The sequence below is a fragment of the Macaca mulatta genome, chromosome 3, assembly GCF_049350105.2.
Source record: "Macaca mulatta isolate MMU2019108-1 chromosome 3, T2T-MMU8v2.0, whole genome shotgun sequence".
Taxonomy (NCBI): domain Eukaryota; kingdom Metazoa; phylum Chordata; class Mammalia; order Primates; family Cercopithecidae; genus Macaca; species Macaca mulatta.
Window position 1 is genome coordinate 147,518,759 of NC_133408.1, and position 19,664 is coordinate 147,538,422.

Sequence of the window (19,664 nt, forward strand, 5' to 3'; positions counted from 1 at the left end):
TCCTACCACTGAGCCTAAAGTATATATCTTTCTTATAGATATCTCTTGTATCTGATGTAACAATAATGAGAATAGAATATTTGAGTGCTGTGTCACTTTAGTATACATTTTGTTATTTTTACATAAGCTTTGTGAGATAGGTGCTGTTATTTTTGAGGTGAAGAAACTGAATGAAGCACACAGAACCAATGAATGGTTAAGGTAGTAAATGGTAGATATGAATTGAAGGCCCTTTGGCTTCAGAGCCCAAGCTCTTCAGTGTCGCCTTTTCTGTTAAGCTTTTCCTGACTTTTCTTCAACTGATAGACAGATTTAAGGCGTTTTTAAGATCTAAAAGCTTCCTCTGTTAACCATTGCTATCCTATTAGCATGTAGTTTTTTACCATGGTAGCAAATTTACTTGGCTTGTTATTTTAAAGGGTGCTGGAGAAATGGTAAATGAAGCTGCTCTTGCTTTGGAATATGGAGCATCCTGTGAAGATATAGCTAGAGTCTGTCATGCACATCCGGTAATTATTAACAACATATAGAATTGATGGTTGCCTAAATTTTCTTCTGGCCCACAAATATTTGTTTTTTAATTCTAAATTTCTTCCCTTGCAGACCTTATCAGAAGCTTTTAGAGAAGCAAATCTTGCTGCATCATTTGGCAAATCAATCAACTTTTGAATTAGAAGATTATATATTTTTTTTTCTGAAATTTCCTGGGAGCTTTTGTAGAAGTCACATTCCTGAACAGGATATTCTCACAGCTCCAAGAATTTCTAGGACTGAATTATGAAACTTTTGGAAGGTATTTAATAGGTTTGGACAGAATGGAATACTCTTATATCTATATTTTACATAAATTTAGTATTTTGTTTCAGTGCACTAATATGTAAGACAAAAAGCTACTTATTGTAGCATCCTGGAATATCTCCGTCAACTCATATTTTCATGCTGTTCATGAAAGATTCAATGCCACTGAATTTAAATAGCTTTTTTCTCTGATACAGAAAAGTTGAATTTTACATAGATGGAGTTAGAATTTGATATGTGAACAGTTGTGTTTGAAGCAAAGTGATCAAGTTATTTTTAATTTGGTTTTCACATTAGAAACAAGTCAGTCATTCAAATAAGATTCAAATGTCTATAAACCAAACTGATGTAAGTAAGTGGCTTCTTGTTTTATTTAACCCCTGAATTCTTTTAGTTTAGGGGTAGAATTTATGTGTTTAAGAGGTTTTTAAGATTCCATTGTTGTCTACAACTCTGAAGGGTAATTACATAGTTATCCAAATTAAGAGAGTCTATTTACGGAACTCAAATACGTGGGGATTCAAATGTATTACAGTGGGGAATGAAGATACTGAAATAAACATCTTAAATATTCATTTACTGGTTATTATGAGTACGTGTTGAGATGGTCGTAGTTTTTTTTACGACTACCTCTAGTGTATATTCTTATTTAGTAGGCCTGAATGCATCTTTATTTTCATGTTATAGGACAATATTAAGGCATTTTAAAGGTCATTATCCTTTCATCTATTTTAGAGACACCTACTAAATGTTTAATATATACTTTTGGAGAAGTATAATATAAGGGAGTCTTTAATCTGTGTTTTCCTTGGCTGGGTAAATGACTATTTAAAGAGTGGTATAAAATTGGATGTGTGGTGTTTAAAATGACCATGTCCTAAGGAAACTTAAGTAACAAAGTACTAAATGCTAAGTAGGCTTTTGTATATTGTAACAAATTACTAAATGCTAAGTAGGCTTTTGCATATTATAACTAAATTTAAGAATAATTCAGATTAAGTAGTTCTGAAATTTGGTATAGATAGCATAGATTGTCTCATGCTCATTATGAGTGACATAACGACCCTGGATTCTGTTACATACTTCTAAAGAAAATTGATAGTTGTCTAACTTGGCTGAACACCAACTCCAAACTCTGTCTTCTTTGTAGGTGGCAGCAGCTGAAATCTCTTCTCAGTTGTTTTAGCTTTACCTATGCTGCTGGAAGTCTTTCCCATGCAAGTGTGTAGTTCAGGGGTCAACCAGAGTTTGGGCAGAAGTCTGCCCCTTCTGTGCCTCCTGTTTTTTTGGGGTTTCCCCTTCATGTTCCAGCTGTTGTGGTTGCCCCATATTCTGCCCTCTGATCCTTAACCAATAAAACTTGGCTTCTGTTTCCCCCTCAAGTGAGAACCTATTAAAAATGAGACATTTAGCCAGTGCTGTTCACTTTTTAAGTGCCAGCTCCCCTCTACTTTCCACCTGTTTGTAGTTGTTTCCAGTGCCTTTAGTTTTTCCTAAAATATGTTTGTTCAGAGTTTGCAGTTGCGATCAGCAGGAGGGTTGGTCTGGTATCTGTGTGCTACTTTGGCATTATTGGAAGTGAACTCTGCATCTTTTTAAAAATTTGAAATCCCAGTATCATGTGAAGTGCTGTTAATGTAAATACCAACATATCCCTTACTCAGGGGAAAAAAAGTTTTTAGTTAGGGAATAGTGAAATATAATTTAATATGGAATCCTAGCTGTAGAGACACAAAACAGTTAAATCCATCTTTAAGTGTTTACATTCAGTATGAGAATGCAAATCTGGGTGGGGAATAAAGTCCTAAGAATAAAACAAGTTTTTTCAGTTACTGTTATCTACTAAGCTCTCAATATTTTCATAGCTTGTGAAGAGTGAGATTAATTGTCCACTTCATTGAACTGATTAAAATAAATTCAACCGGCTGGGAGCAGTGGCTCACTCCTGTAATCCCAGCACTTTGGGAGGCCAAGGTGGGCGGATCACCTGTGGTCAGGAGTTTGAGACCAACCTGGCCAACGTGGTAAAACCCCATCTCTACTAATTAAATATAAAAATTAGCCAGGTGTGGTGGCAGGCCCCTGTAATCCCAGATACTAAGGAGGCTGAGGCAGGAGAATCACTTGAACCCAAGAGGCGGAGGTTGCAGTGAACTGAGATCATGCCACTGCACTCTAGCCTGGCGACAGAGCGAGACTGTGTCTCAAAAAAAAAAAAAAAAAAAAAAGTAATTTCAAAGTGAGATCTTTAATTGTTTAGCTGAAAAGGAATGGAGAGTTTCTACTGTGTTAAGTAAAATACTTATATAATTGCTCTAGTAGATGATGAGATATGACAATTTTGCTAGTTATTAGGATTTTTTTTTAAATTAAGTTCTGGGGTACATGTGCAGAACATGCAGATTACATAGGTATACATGTGCCATGGTTGTTTGCTGCACCCATCAACCCATCATCTACACTAGGTATTTCTCCTAATGGTCTCCCTCCCCCACCCCCATCCCTGTGTCCATGTATTTTCATTGTTCAGCTCCCACTTACAAGTGAACATGTGGTGTTTGGTTTTCTATTTTTGTGTTAGTTTGCTTAGAATGATGGTTTCCAGCTTCATCCATATCCCTGCAAAGGACGTGAACTCATCCTTTATTATGGCTGCATAGTATTCCATGGTGTATATGTGCCACATTTTCTTTATCCAGTCTGTCATTGATGGCATTTGGGTTGGTTCCAAGTCTTTGTTATTTTGAACAGTGCCTCGATACACATATGTGTGCATGGGTCTTTATAGTAGAATGATTTATAATCCTTCGGGTATATACCCAGTAATAGCATTGGTGTGTCAAATGGTATTTCTAGTTCTAGATCCTTGAGGAATTGCCACACTGTCTTCCACAATGGTTGAGCTAATTTACACTCTCACCAACAGTGTAAAAGCATTCCTATTTCTCCACAGCCTCTCCAGCATCTGCTTGCTGACTTTTCTGACTGGCATGAGATGGTATCTTATTGTGGTTTTGATTTGCATTTATCTAATAACTGGTGATGATGAACTTTTTTTCATGTTTGTTGACTGCATAAATGTCTTCTTTTGAGAAGTGTCTGTTCATACCCTTCGCCAGTTTTTTGATGGGGTTGAAGTTCTTTGCAAAAATTTTCTCCCATTCTGTAGGTTGCCTGTTCACTCTGATGATAGTTTCTTTTGCTGTGCAGAAGCTCTTTAATTAGATCCCACTTGTCAATTTTGGCTTTTGTTGCCATTGCTTTTGGTGTTTTAGTCATGAAGTCTTTGCCCATGCCTGTGTCCTGAATGGTGTTGCCTAGATTTTATTCTAGGGTTTTCATGGTTTTAGGTCTTAGGTTTAAGTCTTTAATCCATCTCGAGTTAATTTTGTATAAGGTATAAGGAAGGGATCCAGTTTCAGCTTTCTGCATATGGCTAGCCAGTTTTCCCAACACCGTTTATTAAATAGGGAATCCTTTCCCCATTGCTTGTGTCAGGTTTGTCAAAGATCAGATGGTTGTAGATGTGTGGTATTATTTCTGAGACCTCTGTTCTGTTCCAATGGTCTGTATATCTGTTTTGGTACCAGTACCATAAAAGTGACAAATTAATTGCTTTGGGCCAGAGAAAAGTTACTGACTTACAGCTGTTTACATAACTTTTGTCCAGGCCCAGCTTCAGATGCAGCTGTGTTGGATGTGTGGGTGGTTGTTAAGCAGTCCACAGAATAGTCTTGCTCTAAGAGTGTGTAAAAAACACATAGGGGCTGGCCTTTTAATACAGCTAGTTAGGCAATAAAGTTGACATGGGCCTGGCAATTACTTCCTTAGATTAGTTGCAAAATCACACAAAATACAATACAAAAGCTGAGAAATTAGGGCATCATTCTGTGCTCTGTAGTAGCATTGCTCAATTGGCAAGAGCAGTATCCATAAATTCTGGCCTGATTTAATTGAAACCTGCCCCTCAGTAACCCTGGTCCTTTTCTAGGCAGTAATGATTATAAGCCCTAGTTCATCCTGCTGATTTTCTCATTCCTCGAGCAAGGAATACTTAGAGGAGTTTTGATGGTTGATGGTTGGAGCAACTCAGCAACCATTGAAACAGTGATGGTAGCATAGATACTTGTCCTCCTTAACCTCAACCTGGGAATCCCACTGGGGGAATCCCACTGGGAAGGTGACTGGGGGGAGGGGAGTCAAGGGTGTGGAGTTTTGGAGGATGTTTACCTGTCAGATAAATATAATAGCTTGTTCATAGACAACATAAATTAGGGTCTTCATGGAGGCAGTAAACTTGTTTATAAATCCAAGTTTACCGTGAAAAAAACATTCTTTGCTAAAGGGATTCATCAACAATCAGTAAAAGTAACAAGTACACCAAAATATATATACAAAAGCACTGTACTTTATTTAACTCCATACAAAATGTGATTAAAAAATTAAATAGGTGATGAGTTTTATTTTGAAGATCATTAAGTCAGTTTTTAAAATGTAGCTGTTTTACCTTGGTCACCTCAGCCGTTTTATATTCTCCTTTGTTACAAGCACGTGCTATAAACAGCAACTTTCTGGCTTATATCCTTAAGGAGTGAACGGACTTCTCCTTCCAGTCTTGCTAATTCTTGAGCTTTATCTTCTAAGTATTTTTGATTGTCTTCATATTTTCTTTCTAAATCTGGGGATATATATATAAAGTCTGAGCAATTTATACTATGATCTCAAGACAAAGTGAATAGATTTTTCACTTTGAAATAAACTATCGATGCCTTACATTTAAAATAATTAAAAACAAGACCCACCTTTGAGCAGTTGCAGCTTGCTGTTTGCTTGAGCTAAAAGAGTTTTTGCTTCATTTTGTAGCATTTCAGCTTTCCTTCTGGCATCAGCTGACTCCTCAGTTTTTTTGGCAATTAAATTTTCTACTTTTTTATATTTTTCATCAAGTTCACCATCTAAAGTCTGTAGTTCCACATTTAGACAGAAAGAAGTGGTAATGTTAGTGTCAGTTTAAGAGCAATAGTATAATCATGGCATGCATTCTGGATATTCAGGCTTCATTAAGTTATTCACTGGTAATTTAAAATTTTATCTTCAAACAGTGGAATTGAATGCAAAATAGACATGATTTTAAAGAACATTTCAAAAAATTCCGGAGTTGCAGCAGGTCCTTAGGGCTAAGTCCTCATTTTATTGATTATTACTTTTCTATAGAAAATTGTAGCATAATTGTATTGTGAATTAGAGAAGTGCAGATTTTTCAAAAGTAAATTAGATATTAGAGAAGCCCATATTGAAATGGAGGCCCTTTGGATCTTGACTAAATTAGGGTTTGTGAAGACTTGCTTATAAGGAAATCAGAGGAAAAAAATTAAAAGATATAGGAAGGAAAGGTGAGATTGTAGCATATGCAAGAAGTGAGTGAGGAGAAGAGAAATGGGGTGTGGGGTTGGAATGCAAATTATTCTTTTTAGAAACTGTTCAAATAACCATTTATGGAAATTTCATTTCAAGAGGTTTTCTTTCTATTGTGATAAAATGTTATTAAGCAAAATGTCCTGAAGCAGAGTACTTGAGAAATTTGTGCCCTCTACTGCAGGAAACCACACAAACCACAATAGAAAAGACAGCTGTCTGATACTGTGGCAGTGAACTTTTCTCATTGTTTTGTTCTCTTCCCCAACCTAGAGAGAGGTAGTGAGGTTACTCTTATGTAATGCCTGAAAAGCTACAGTAACTTCCAGGAAAATTTTTGAATAGTAGGGAGTTATATACTGAAATTAGGTCCGTAAATGCAGGCGTCCCCAGCCCCCAGGCCTACGGACCAGTTAGGAACGGGGTGGGCAGGCAAGTGTTATTGCCTGAGCTCCAGCTTTTGTTATCAGTGGTGACATCAGATTCTCATAGGAGTACGAACCCTATTGGGAACTGTGCATGCAAGGGATCTGGGTTGCGCACTCCTTATGAAATCTAATGCCTGATCTGAGCTGGAACAGTTTCATCCTGAAACCATCCCCACCCCACAGTCTGTGGAAAAATGGCCTTCCAGGAAACTGGTCCTTGGTGCCAAAAAAGTTGGGGACTAGTCATTTAATGGTTTTAAGCCCCACCCCGCCACCACCAAGTTTTTAAAGCATTATTTAGAAACTAAACATGTGTTTCAGTTATTACATGGCTTCTGATTAAACATTTGGGTTGTGTGAGTTTTTCTCTGCAAAATACAGTGCCTTCCAATGAGAGGTGAGAGGTTAATTTAAAATGTGTCTCAAAGAGATAAGATTTGGTTTCCTACTACCTGTTCTCTGTTCCAACCTGCTTTTAAAATATTCTCAAATGGCCTGGTAATTACTCTGCCATGAAGAATTTAATTGACTACAGCAGAGAAATACAAGTTCAATATGTCTGGTTTTTGTCAGTATAGTTGTTTTTTTTTTTTTTTTTTTTTTTTTTTTTTTTTTTTTTTTAAATAAAGCCTGTTTTAAGACTTCTATCCCTAAGTTAATTGCATTCTTCTAAACTCTTGTCCAAGTTTGGATTTGAGGGCATAAGTCATACTTATTAGATACTTCCATATTCATTCCCATTCTTTTCCATCCACACTTCTAAAGACTGCTGTTGCAAAACAGGTCATTTGATGTTTCTGATGAATTCTGTTTCTGTTAGGTCCATGTCCCTTACTCTTAAGGCAGGCAAGGAGGAGACTGGTGGCTCCTTTAACAGCATAGCCCTGAAATTAAAGATTTACGTACCTTCTTAACATCTTCTGCGCTTTGCTTCACAGTATATACTACTTTTTCAATATATTCTGCCTCCCCAGAGTTTTGGGCAGCTTTCCGCTTAAGTTCCTCCACATTCCTCTCTAACTCGCTGATGCGCTGGGACGCGTTGAACAAGGTTTCCTCAGAAGCTGCAGTTTCAGACTCAATCTAAAAGTATGTCAGTTTTCCAGCAAGCCATTAGTTTAAGAAATTGAATTACTATGAGTACAAGTTTGGAGGAAGATTTAAGTCTGCTGTGCCATTTTGCTCTAGACCAAAAGAAGTAATTACTAAAAAGAATATTTCAGGAAAAGTTACATGAAGTGTCTAACTTTAGTCTTTGCTACATTTCATATATTCACTTCATTCTTTTGGTACTTCTGATGATCTGAGATGGATGGAAAGTTTTTTCTGACAGTAAAAAAAAAGAAACCCACCCCCCCAAGGAGCATGATGTGTTGAGAAAGCATTTTAAGGACAACTGCAGACTTTGGCTAAAGAACATTCACAAATAAGCAGCTGTGCGAAGAGGGGTTTCCATATATAAATTTCCAGCTTACTGTGAGTGGGAAAATAAATCTTAAACTCTAGTAGTGGAGATTTCAGCTAATTACTGAAGAAATGGAGACTAGGGATGTTCTTTGAATTTCTATAGAATTGTGAGAAGATGTATGGTCTGGGGACATTACAGCTGTAAACTCTAAATACTCAGTTATTTAGGGAAAAAAAAAATTTGGGCAACTGGTGAGGATCCACATCTGATCTCCTTTCAAAGTAGAATCAATAAACATTGACTTTTAAAAGCTAGCCAAAGTAAGCAGGTGAGCCCACGACAAAAGAATCAATTTCACTGAGCACTCAATTTTTCTTTAAAATGATATTCAAGGATGGGTCTAATTACATAGAATTAACTGAATAACAATACTGTCATAATGAAGTTAATGGGATCAGTATAGACATAGGCTAAAATTTGTAAATATTTCAAACCTAAGGACCCTTTAATTAGAATAACATTCTTTGAGTGAATTGCTTCTGATAAGCTTTCATGAACATAGTTCAGTTAGAGGTTCTCTGTTTCTTATTGTTACAAACCTAAAACACTTCCTGCCCTCCAGGGCCCCTGAAAAACAGAACCCCAGTTATTAACTTGCATCATCAAGCCACATATCTCACCTATAATTCAATATTTTCTAATTTGCTTTTCAGAGCAGTTTTTTTTTTTCAAGAAACAAGGTCTTGCTCTACTTCCCAGGCTGGAGTGCAGTGACTGTTTGTTTACAGGCATGATCATAGTGCACTATAGTCTCAAACTCATGGCCTTAAGTGATCCTCTCACCTCTGCCTTCCAAGTGGCTGGGACTACAGGCACACACCACTGCACCTGGCTTTCAAAACAATAATTTCTGTAGTCACTGACATAATATTCACTAAAATATTAACGGCAAACTGAGAAAGTGGAAAAACCTAGAGATCGAAAACATCAAAATATTTATAAGTCTGGTGGGAAAACATAATTTTTCTAAACTTGAACCAATAGCCTGAAGAAAAAGCCTTATTGATACTCAAAATTTAAGGAGGAAAATGGGCAGAATTATTGACCTTTATTTAACTGACAGCAATACAATAGGGGAAGACAGGTTTTTACCAACTAATGGTAAGAAAAGCATGTTGAAAATTCATCTTCCCAGGTTTTAAACACATGGAGGATTGGTCTGAGAAGGCTGACAGTGCTGGGTATGGGAGCATTTAATTTCAAAGTATATTCTGAGAACATGTATACGGATTAGATAACTCATCAGTTTTCTTCATTTTTTAAAAACTCGTAAAGTTGGAAGGAAAAAATTAACTTTTTGAGAAACAAAAGAATTTAATGGAATTATGTTTGCATTACTTCTTTTAAGAGATAGAGGATTTTTAGAGCAAAGTGCTAGATCCCTATGAAAAAGTATTCCTTATAAAAAAAAATTAAGTTTTCCATGCATTCTGAATAGAATAGATATAGATTGTTTAGCTATAAGCACTCTATTAGGTTCCTCTAGAATTGGGTATTGAAAGCAGACTCACTGTTCTCCAGTAGTTTCTAAAACTGCTATATAGTAAAATGTTTGATCACCAAAATCTTGAGACATTGGCTTTAACCATATAAGTTGCTTTATAACATCAGGACAGTTTTCTAAAACTATTATACTTCATACTACTGAACAGAGTACATGCTGTTTCCTCAATGAATAGGAGTGTTTTTATTTTTTTGAGACAGAGTCTCTGTTGCCCCGACTGGAGTGTAGTGGTGTGATCTCAGCTCAAATGAAAACCTATCTCCACTTATTTTTAGCATCCATGCTAACGGAGTAGTTCAGATTTATTACAATTAAAGGAATCCTTTAATGTTGAGTTGTAAGAATTTTTGTTCATAGATAACAAATGTACTTTTCTGGTAAAAGTGTGTATGTAGCTGTTTTCCCATACATGTAATGATTGTGTATGCTTACCGAAGTTAGCAGGTTCTGGGTTCCTTGAATGTCTTCATCTGCTTGTTGAATTGCCTTCTCTGCTGCGACCTGGGCCTTTTCTGCTTCTTCCAGAGCTTCCTTTACCATATCTGCAGTGACTTTAACATCTGTTGCACTTTTGCTGGTAAAATAATGAGACAGTATATTGTTGTTGAACTTGAAAAAAGTCCTCTCAGTGTTCTTTTCTTTAAAGAATAGCCTTCCTGAAATGACCCAGAGAGACTCGCATAGGTCCTTCTTAGAAGTTTCACTGGTTAAAGAGATACTTTTTATTCCATGATAGATACACAAAATAAGCCCCTTAGATGCCATGTCTTTAGATACCTTGCTTTTTTAGCTTCTTCTAACAACATCTCAGCTCTGGCAATGTCAGCAGCACTCTGCTGTAGAATAACCTCTACTTGAGAAAGGCTTTCAACTCGTTCACGTATATCTTCTGTCAAGTTCTGTAATTGCTGTGGGGTGCTAGGCATTTCCATTTTCAGTACTTCATTAGCAACTGCTTCAATGCTGTCCAAATCAGCACTATCCTCTGTGAAAAGCAAAGATGTCCCCAAAAAGAGGTGAAAAGAATAGATGGTTCATTCATTCAACCACTTACTGGTCATCTATGGACTAGCACGGTGGGGTTACCAAGAGACACTAACTTTCTGTTTAAGAGTTTATAATCTGTCTGGGGTTTTGGGGGAAGATGAGACCTACACACACAAAAAAGTAACTGCAGACAATTGAGTACTACTAGAATTTGTTTTAGGCTGGGTAGTGAGGGAAACCTTCGTGGAAGATGAGGAGCTGATTAGATTTTAAGGGCTAATAGAATTTGAAAGAAGAAAGGATAGTTCTAGGTGGGGAGACAGGAAGGGCAGAGCATGTTACGGGAAAGTCTAGCAGAGTGAATCTGAAGATTGTGGAAAACCATAGAGGGCCAGGGCTTAAAGCTGGGACTTAAAGGCAATGATATCTTTTAATTGAGGGTGGACAAATAGCTCAGAAACTTGTGAATGCAGATATAGAGATTCGATATTTCTTACAAATTATCTAGATTCAGGAAATTATAGAAAGGGAGAAAATTATAGACGGAAGAGAACTGGGATAGTGGGTTGTCAATGAAGCCAAGGAGTTTCAAATGTGAAATGTGGAAAATGGTGAAAAAAAAAGTTTATGAAGTTAAGCTTCAAATATGTCAGATCCTCATTTACTTTCGAGCTTTATGTTTTAAACTACTGAACATAAAAATGGACCCTAGAGGATTTATTCAAATAAAATATGTACTCGAATGATGGCTTCCATGGAATATTACCAAAATATCCTTAGCAAATACTGTTGACTTCTTATTAGCCATGTCTTTTTTCTTGCTAACAGAATACTGATTTTCTTCAGGCACCTGCCTCTAAGGTAAAATTATCAACCCAGCATTAAGTCTTTATTAGTTGCCAATTACTGTAATCACATTTCCATTTTCCAGTGACATTTATGCATTGGCATGTGACTTATTTCTGGCCAGTGAGGTTTATAAGGATGACTGCTTAAAGGCTTTTAGGGAAGACTTCCTCCTTTTTAAAAAGATACAAGAAATAGGTGGTCTTTTCTTCCATTATTATTGTTTATCTTTATATGATGTCTGGAACTTTGGCAGCTACCTTGTAACCATGAGGAGCTAGAGGCAAAGCCGATATGCTTAAGATGGTAGAGGAGAAAGATGAAAAGTATGTGGGTCGCAGACCCAAGAAGCTATCTTGCTACTGGATATCTTATTAAGATGGGAGATAATAAACATCCTTTTTGATTAAGTCCCTTTCACTTGAGTTTTCTGTAATTTGTAGCCAAAACCATCTTTACTGGTAACGCTTGAACTGTAACTAGCAACACTCTTAACTAACTATAGGTATAATATCCTGTAAATAATAGAATTACAAAGCTTTGGGGGCAATGCCAAAATAACAAACTCTACTTCTTTAAGGTTAGAGATTACTATACATAATCTCTAACAAATTCCAAATTCAATTTTCACTGTAAATATTTGACTTTTAATTGGCTGAGTATCCCATCAGGTGTGTCTGTATCTGCATAACATTGGAGAAAGTTATTTGATACACATATATAAGTTTAAGAAGTGGAAACATTTAATACATGGACATTTTTCTTATTTGGAAATGTCAGTACACTGACAGAAATTGATTTTATCTAAAATGTAAACAGAATCACACAGAAACAAATGTCTAAAAGTAAAATGAAAAAATTTCTTACGGGTCAAAAAGTTTCTGATTTGCTTGATTAGATTTCTCAGATCCTCATTGCTCTTGTCCATTTTTTCTTTGGTAGCATTTGTCTTCAACAGAATGTCTTCAGCACTCTGTTTTGCCTCATCTGCCCTCAGTTTTGCTTCAGAGACCTAAATATGAAGAATAAATTACCCATGGAAGACTTTCATTCTTTCTGAAGGAGACCAGAATATTGGAAATGGCCCAGAAATGATGTTGAAAAACTATGTTACTTGGAATCATGTGTCTGGGAAACAACTTTCTCCCATTCAACAAAGTATTGTGTTGTTACAGACTGCAAGTATTCAGTATAGAGATTCCTAAACAGTGTTCTTATATAAATACAACTAGCATTTAAAATTTTTCAAGTTGTTTTTAACTCCTGGCCTATAAAATAGTCCTGAGTCTTGTTCTCAGGTACCCACATAAATACTTAAGTTTGTGTGTCACTTTAGAAGAATAAATGCTCAGTTGCTTAGTATAGAATTTTTGTCGTACAGCTGGATGTATTTATAACCCTGGAGTCAGATAGGTAAGATGGCTATCTCAAATTATCCAGTATAAGATTTAAACATCTTGCACTAAAGCATGTGTTATTCTCCTCTGAGTAAGGAAAAAGCAAATTCTTTATCTGTAAAGAAAATCTCCTCATCTCTTTCTCTGACCTCACAGAAACATGAACTTTCATATTTGATTATGATATGCCCTTTTCATTTCAGTTAGCATTTAGAATTGATTTCTCCCTTTCACATCCTCTAGTCCACAGCTGAAAGCAAACATACATGACAAAAACTGAGGACGTCCACTAAATTACCATCTTGGAGAGCTGTTCCACTTCAGACAGGGCACTCAGGACATCTTGGTCCAAGTCCATGGCTTTCTGCCAGGCGTTGTGTGCAACAGTAACCAGACCACCACAGCCAGGCCCCCCACACTTCTTCTCTCCTTCATCAGTTCTGCAGTTTGGCCCGCCACATTCAGTCTCGGAACAGGAGGCCCCTGGGGGTGTTCCACAGGTCTGCAACAAGCCAAGGATCAGGCACAATATTTCAGATAGTGAATCTGCTGCAGCAAAACAGCTGTGCAGGGCCTGGGTGGCCCCAGAGAATGTGTAGGTGGTTCTCAGTAAGGGTGCTTGAAAACAGTGTTTGGGAGACAGAATGGAGAGGGGAGCAAAGAGTTTAGGAATAAACTAACCTGCTTGTTTCCAAGGAAACAATAGAAGTTTACAACTCATCAGTATCTTCTGCCCAAATGAGTTAAAATACTATATGAGCTCTGCCCAGGATGCAGACATCTGCTATATCAAGTTGAATTCTGCCAATGCAAGGGCCAAGGAATGCCTTCCTTTTTTTCTAACCAGTTAGATTAAAAGAAAAAGCCATTGTGAACCATCTCTGGGGCCAGCACCAGCATCATGTTAACTCCTCCGGTAAATATGGTGACATAAAAGACCTATTACCTAGCCTTTTAGTAACTTCCCATCTTGTTAGGACTGGATCATTCCACATAAAATAGCCAAGAATAGGTCAGATGCAGTCATTATTGAAAGAAAGTAGACAAAGGAGAGACTGCAGAGGAATGCTGTAGTTGTAGCTGAAGGAGGATTTGTTGGCTGGTGGGATTTGAGCAGGGGAAGTGGGAAAACATTCCACATGTTAAAGAAAACAGTACAAAGGAACAAAGGTAGATGAAGCGTTTCCAAATTACCACCCCCCACAGCCATCACACATGCATAGAGTCCTCCTTTCTTACCTACCAGAACCTCTCAAAGCTCACCACTTGGTCATGGCATACAAATGCAAAGTGATAAATTATAATACAAGTGCGCTATATGATAGAAAAGGCTGAGCAGGAAGAAAATTGCATTTAGAGCTGTTTTGTGGAAATGCTCATACTGAAAAGAAGCCAAAGATTTACTGCAGTGAAAAGCAGTTAACAGAATATTCCCAAACAAGACAAGGAAAATATTGTTTTAAAAAAGTACAAAAAAGCAGTTTTTAAATAAATACAATCAACTCTTTAGCCTAATAATTTTGAGATAATTATAATCCCATTATATCTCAAATTACAACTAAAATCATTTATCTGGCTTACAAAAACACAAAAAGCTTCAGAACATAAAGTGTATTCTGCATGCTATAGAACATGAGTCTTAAGAACAGAAGTGTTTCTTTTTAAAAACCATCTGACAGCACACGTAGAAGATCTGTTTTGTTTCAACAGACGGGGCAGACATGGGGGATGGGGGTGGGAAACCAGCATGGCTCTAGCTAAATATCCACAAAGATACAGAACTAGAAGTACCTGAAAAACAAAAGGACAAAAGTCTCTCGACACAAGGAAATGGCAGTAAAGAACTTAGAGAAAGAATTCTCACAGGATCATTAACAAAGACAAAAACACAGTAAGAGACCTGAAGAAGCTGCTAATCCCTAGGTAGTTTACCAGGTGGAAAAGCAAGCATAGGGAAGGGCACGCATTTGAAAGGCCAGAGGAACTCCGAACCCCACCCACCGCCCATGCACCTCCCTGTTGCCCACGGAGATGCCTCCAGTTCAAGACAAAAATCCTTTAGCATGCTTAGCTGCTTCTTGTAGGTCACAGAGAACTTGTTTGTGATGACTGATTTTTTGTTTTTAAAGGAATCAATGCTGCAAGGAAAGATTGAGAGAACTGGCATTTTATGCTTAATAACTTTGTCTCCTGTTAGCTGCAATTTACACATTGCTCTAGGCCTTCATTTTTCTTTTTTCTTCATCTTTTATTTTTCCATTTAATAAATGACAGATTATTTGCTCCCTGTTTGCTATAAAGTTTCAGAAGATAATGAGTATGAAACCTAGCAGGCATCAATAAACACTGTCTTATATTGTGACTAATACTGTCTATTTCAGAGAAAGTGAGGATGAGAGGAGGGAGGAACCATCACTAAGACAAAGCTGTAATGAAGTTTGAACTCTTCTGTGCCTATGTACCTTCCATCTTTAACTTTCTCTGTGTCTCTGGGCTAAGAGAACACAAACCTTTATCTATAAAAAATACCCTCCAAATTATCTCAGATAGGTATCCTTCCTTGAAAAAACAGGAAGGAAGAGGAAGAAACAGGCTCAGTTAGGCTTTTTTGGGGCCTTCTGCCTGATTTTCATTAAACTCACAACTCAATTTCATTTGGCTCCAGAGTTACTTTTTAAAACTTTCTGGGAAATGAATCTACTTTCTAGGCTGGTTTCAGGGTTAATCTTCACCAGGTAAAGTTACTGGAACAAAGGAACATAATAGCTAATACCCTTGAAAAAATTCTTTTGCTCCCTTTAATTTTTAACGGAAGCCCCTTCTAGAATGATTCTGATTTCCTACACTGAGATGGGTTTTATATTTCAAATCAGAACAAACTAAAAAAGGAGTGTCCAAGCTGGGTATGGTGACACATGCCTGTCATCACAGCTTCTCAGGAGGGTGAGGTGGGAGGATTGCTTCAGCCTAGGAGTTTGAGGTCAGCCTGGGCAACATAGCGAGAATCCATCTCTTAAAAAAAAAAGGAGGGGGGGTGGGGGTGGGCAGGGGTGTTAGCCTGTAATCCCAGCACTTTGGGAGGCTGAGGTGGGAGAAGGATTGCTGGAGACCAGGAGTTCAAGACTAACCTGAGCAATGTCGTGAGACCCTATCTCTACTTAGGAAAAAAAAAAATTAAAGAAATGTTCACAGTGTAAAAAGGATCAAGTTTCAGTGCGATGTCACTGAGTAGCTAAAACAGAATGGGAGACCAGTCACGATTCATTCTTTAGTTGAGGACCAGAGAAACAGAAGAGGGGAGGGCTGGAAAACCATATGCTGCTGTTTTTAATCTTTCTTGGTTACAGATAGCCCATTCCAGGATCCAGAGACCTCAGCCTAGGAGTTTTACTCCTGCTGATTCATTTGCAAACTATTATAATAAAGACAAAGGATAGTGTTTTTTTTTTTCTCAGCACCATAGCAGTAAGGCCACACCCCCAAACCTTACCATTTCGGCAGCGGCTGAAAGGTCTAGGCTTTGCAGCTTGCCTGCCAGTTCATCAAGGAGGCGAGCCTGCTCCTCTTGTTTTTCCTTGAACTGGGATTCTCGCTCCATCATCACATCTTCTACTCTGTCTCTCATGAGGGCTGACTGTTCCACAGTACTGTTGGGTTCTGCGGTGGAGGCATTCACCCTCTCCTCTGCCTCGAGAGACATCTGGAAATACTTGGTAATGCTATCCAAGGCACCTACGGTAGGAAATGAAATTGCCCCCAGTTAACCTCATCATACTAGGCTTCCTCCCCAAGCAGTGTCTATATTTGATGTCTTCAGGTCCTACATTTACTGTAAGGTTTTAAAATTCAAGAAAAAATATTTATGAAATACAGTTTTCAGGAGCAATGAATATGTTTTGTCCCATTAGCACCTACTCCAGCTCTGGAGTATGGCAAACATCTGGGTGAAAAATGAAAAATTAAGAAAATCATGCAATCTTGTTTCCATTCACAAGCAAACATCCAGTTCTTTATAAATAGCTGGTGTCAGGCAGCCTGAAGATTATATGACCAGATGACTTTTCTCAATCTTTTATTCAGATCCACTCTAATGACTAATATAGTAGCCCTCCATATTTGTAGATTCCACATAATGTGGATTCAACCAACTGTGGATAGAAAGCATTTGGAAAAAATGGTTGTACCTGTACTGAATGTGTAGACTTTTTCTTGCCATTATTTCCTAAACAATAACGTATAACAACTATTTACATAGCATTTATATTCTATTAGGTATTGTAAGTAATCTAGAGATTATTTTAAAGTATACTGGAGGGAAAAAAAAAAGTAAAGCTGGGTATGGTGGTTCACCTCTATAATCTCAGCTATTCAGAAGTCTGAGACGGGAGGATCACTTGAGTCCAGGAGTTCAAGATCAGCCTGAGCAGCATAGCAAGAGCCCATTTCTTAAAGAAAGAAAGAAAGAGAGAGAGAGAGAGAGAAAAAGAAAGAAAAGTATATAGGAGGATATGCATGGGTTATATGCAAATACTATGCCATTTTATATAACGGACTTGACCATCTGTGGATTTTGATTTCCGCAGTGGGTCCTGGAACCAATCCTCATGGATCCCAAGGGATGACGGTATTATATATAACAGCATGATGTGTTTTAGCTTTAGTCCAAAAGCAATCATGCATAAAACAGTATGGGTAGTTGGATAGTATGATGTAACATATTTCTACATTCTTTCACTTTTTGCTGAGGATCCTATATGGTCTAAGATATAAATAATGATTTGCAAAAAATTTTTTCTGACCAAGCAGCATTCTTGAATGTGAAAGGATTTGCAGAAGTATTAATACCTTAAGTATTAAAAGAACCCCCTTCCAAGAAAAGGCCAGGGGATTAAACTACTAACTGGAGGGAAAAAAAAAATCAGGAAATGGATACCATTCTGATACAACTATTGCCATTCACTCTGTGAGACCTTTGCTGTGTCCCTTAGATTCTCTGTGCCCAAGTCCCACATTTGTAAAATGGGGACTTTGATCCTCATTTGTGCCAGAAACTGGATGAGCAAAGTTTTAAAATTTATTAGAAAACAATTTTTTTTTCCAAAATTGCAATATTAAAAGGTTAGACATATTGTTAAATTCATCGTCTGGGACTGAGTATTTGCACCAAAAAATGCTCACCCCGAATATCTGAGTTTTTGATAAATTCCAGTTGTTCAGCAAGTTCTTTCACAGTGTTGTCTAGGCTTTCCGCTTCTGTCTGTAGAGAATCCAGTTCTTTGGCTGTGCTGTTGCTTTGGGAAGTTGTGTCAGATAATTTCACTTCTACTTGAGCCATCATTTCTGTAACATCTTTAATCAGTTTCCTGTAAAGAGAAAGTTAAGCTTACATAAACCCAAGGGAGGACTTTTACATTTCATATTTTCTACTAGTACTGTATCCATTACTAATTTCAAATCAATTCAGTAATTTGTAACATTTCATCTCTTTCTAAGTGCTAGTTTTATTTTCCTTATAAAAGATTGTATTAAATCTGACAATTTTTCTTTGTTCAGACTTAAGAAACACAGAAATACCACTCAGCTGAGTTGTGGCAGACAAGCCATTTAAGGGATTCCAAATTTCCGCTGTAACATGAGCACAGGTCAGAGTATGGAGTTGCGGCTCCATTCGCAGGCAGCTTCAAGCCCTTACAGTCGTAAAAACTCAAGACATAAATGACTCTGGTATACAGTTAGGCCTCCCAGCCACCAGCCCAAAACATTCTTCCCTAAGCCTGTCTCCTTCAAGAGGGAACATGCAGAGAGGAAGCCCTATAACCCACCACAAAGACAACAGGAGCCAGCTGTATCAGCTTTCATACACTCCTCTCTTCCATCAGAGGAGCCTCCTCCTTCTACCAACAGCCTTTTTATTTTTTAAAAGAAGATAGCATCTACCAAGAATGAAATAAGAACATTTAGCTGGCCGGGCGCGGTGGCTCAAGCCTGTAATCCCAGCACTTTGGGAGGCCGAGACGGGTGGATCACGAGGTCAGGAGATTGATACCATCCTGGCTAACACGGTGAAACCCCGTCTCTACTAAAAAATACAAAAAACTAGCCGGGCGAGGTGGCGGGCGCCTGTAGTCCCAGCCACTCGGGAGGCTGAGGCAGGAGAATGGCGTAAACCCGGGAGGCGGAGCTTGCAGTGAGCTGAGATCCGACCACTGCACTCCAGCCTGGGCGACAGAGCGAGACTCCATCTCAAAAAAAAAAAAGAACATTTAGCTTTCACGGTATTTAATTTGGAATCTAAACTGCATTTTGTTCTGTACTTTCAAACCTACAAGGCCGTACTTTTGACATCTATTTGTATATTACTGTGTACATAGTGTGTATGTGGGCATGTGTGTGCATGTGGGAGTGTGCTCCAGGTGGGTGTGGGTGGGGTTGTTTGTGTATCGTAAATAAAGTAATATTTGAGCAGACTTTACCTCTGGGTATTATTGGTTCACCTAATTGAATATAATTGTCTTCTTGGGGATATAATAGTATAAAAAACCAGGAAAATGTAAAGATGCTGAAAGGTTGGGAGCCATTAGAAAAATGACATGTAAGGCTGAGATAAAACCATAACCCAACTCAAAAAGTAATTAAAGGGATCGTTTGAAATGGTAGATTAAATTACATTTCAATGCCTTTTCCCTGAGGATAATGTACATAGTTTCTTTTTTCAGTGCTTTGCTTTTATTATTTGACTCACAGAAGGCTTTCATTTCTTCTCAGTTCTCATAAAATGATACAATTTTTTAAAACAAGCAAATCTAACATGTTTTAAAATA

At 37.6% G+C, this 19,664-nt stretch overlaps 2 protein-coding genes across 4 annotated transcripts in view; one reads left to right on the forward strand and one right to left on the reverse strand.

Annotated features, from left to right (window-relative positions):
* DLD (dihydrolipoamide dehydrogenase) overlaps positions 1-19,664 on the forward strand; it is a 50,323-nt gene that overhangs the window by 29,150 nt on the left and 1,509 nt on the right. Inside the window, exons 13-15 of one of the 3 annotated variants that reach the window (XR_013415494.1) lie at positions 420-509; positions 604-793; positions 12,389-12,813. Coding sequence is in view for 1 of the 3 variants with exons in the window: in XM_015134672.3 (XP_014990158.1) it covers positions 420-509; positions 604-669 (156 nt within the window). In the remaining 2 variants the exon portion in view is untranslated. Of the gene's footprint in view, positions 1-419; positions 510-603; positions 1,374-12,388; positions 12,814-19,664 lie in introns of those variants that run through there. The other 2 variants (XR_013415495.1, XM_015134672.3) reach the window with 2 other exon arrangements.
* LAMB1 (laminin subunit beta 1) overlaps positions 5,187-19,664 on the reverse strand; it is an 87,294-nt gene continuing 72,816 nt past the window's right edge. The window contains exons 26-34 of the mRNA XM_001090393.5: positions 18,022-18,206; positions 16,334-16,575; positions 13,142-13,345; positions 12,314-12,458; positions 10,391-10,598; positions 10,046-10,187; positions 7,548-7,724; positions 5,601-5,760; positions 5,187-5,476 (exon numbers count right to left, since the gene is read on the reverse strand). Coding sequence (XP_001090393.4) covers positions 5,340-5,476; positions 5,601-5,760; positions 7,548-7,724; positions 10,046-10,187; positions 10,391-10,598; positions 12,314-12,458; positions 13,142-13,345; positions 16,334-16,575; positions 18,022-18,206 — 1,600 coding nt within the window. The 3' untranslated portion in view covers positions 5,187-5,339. The remainder of the gene's footprint in view (positions 5,477-5,600; positions 5,761-7,547; positions 7,725-10,045; positions 10,188-10,390; positions 10,599-12,313; positions 12,459-13,141; positions 13,346-16,333; positions 16,576-18,021; positions 18,207-19,664) is intronic.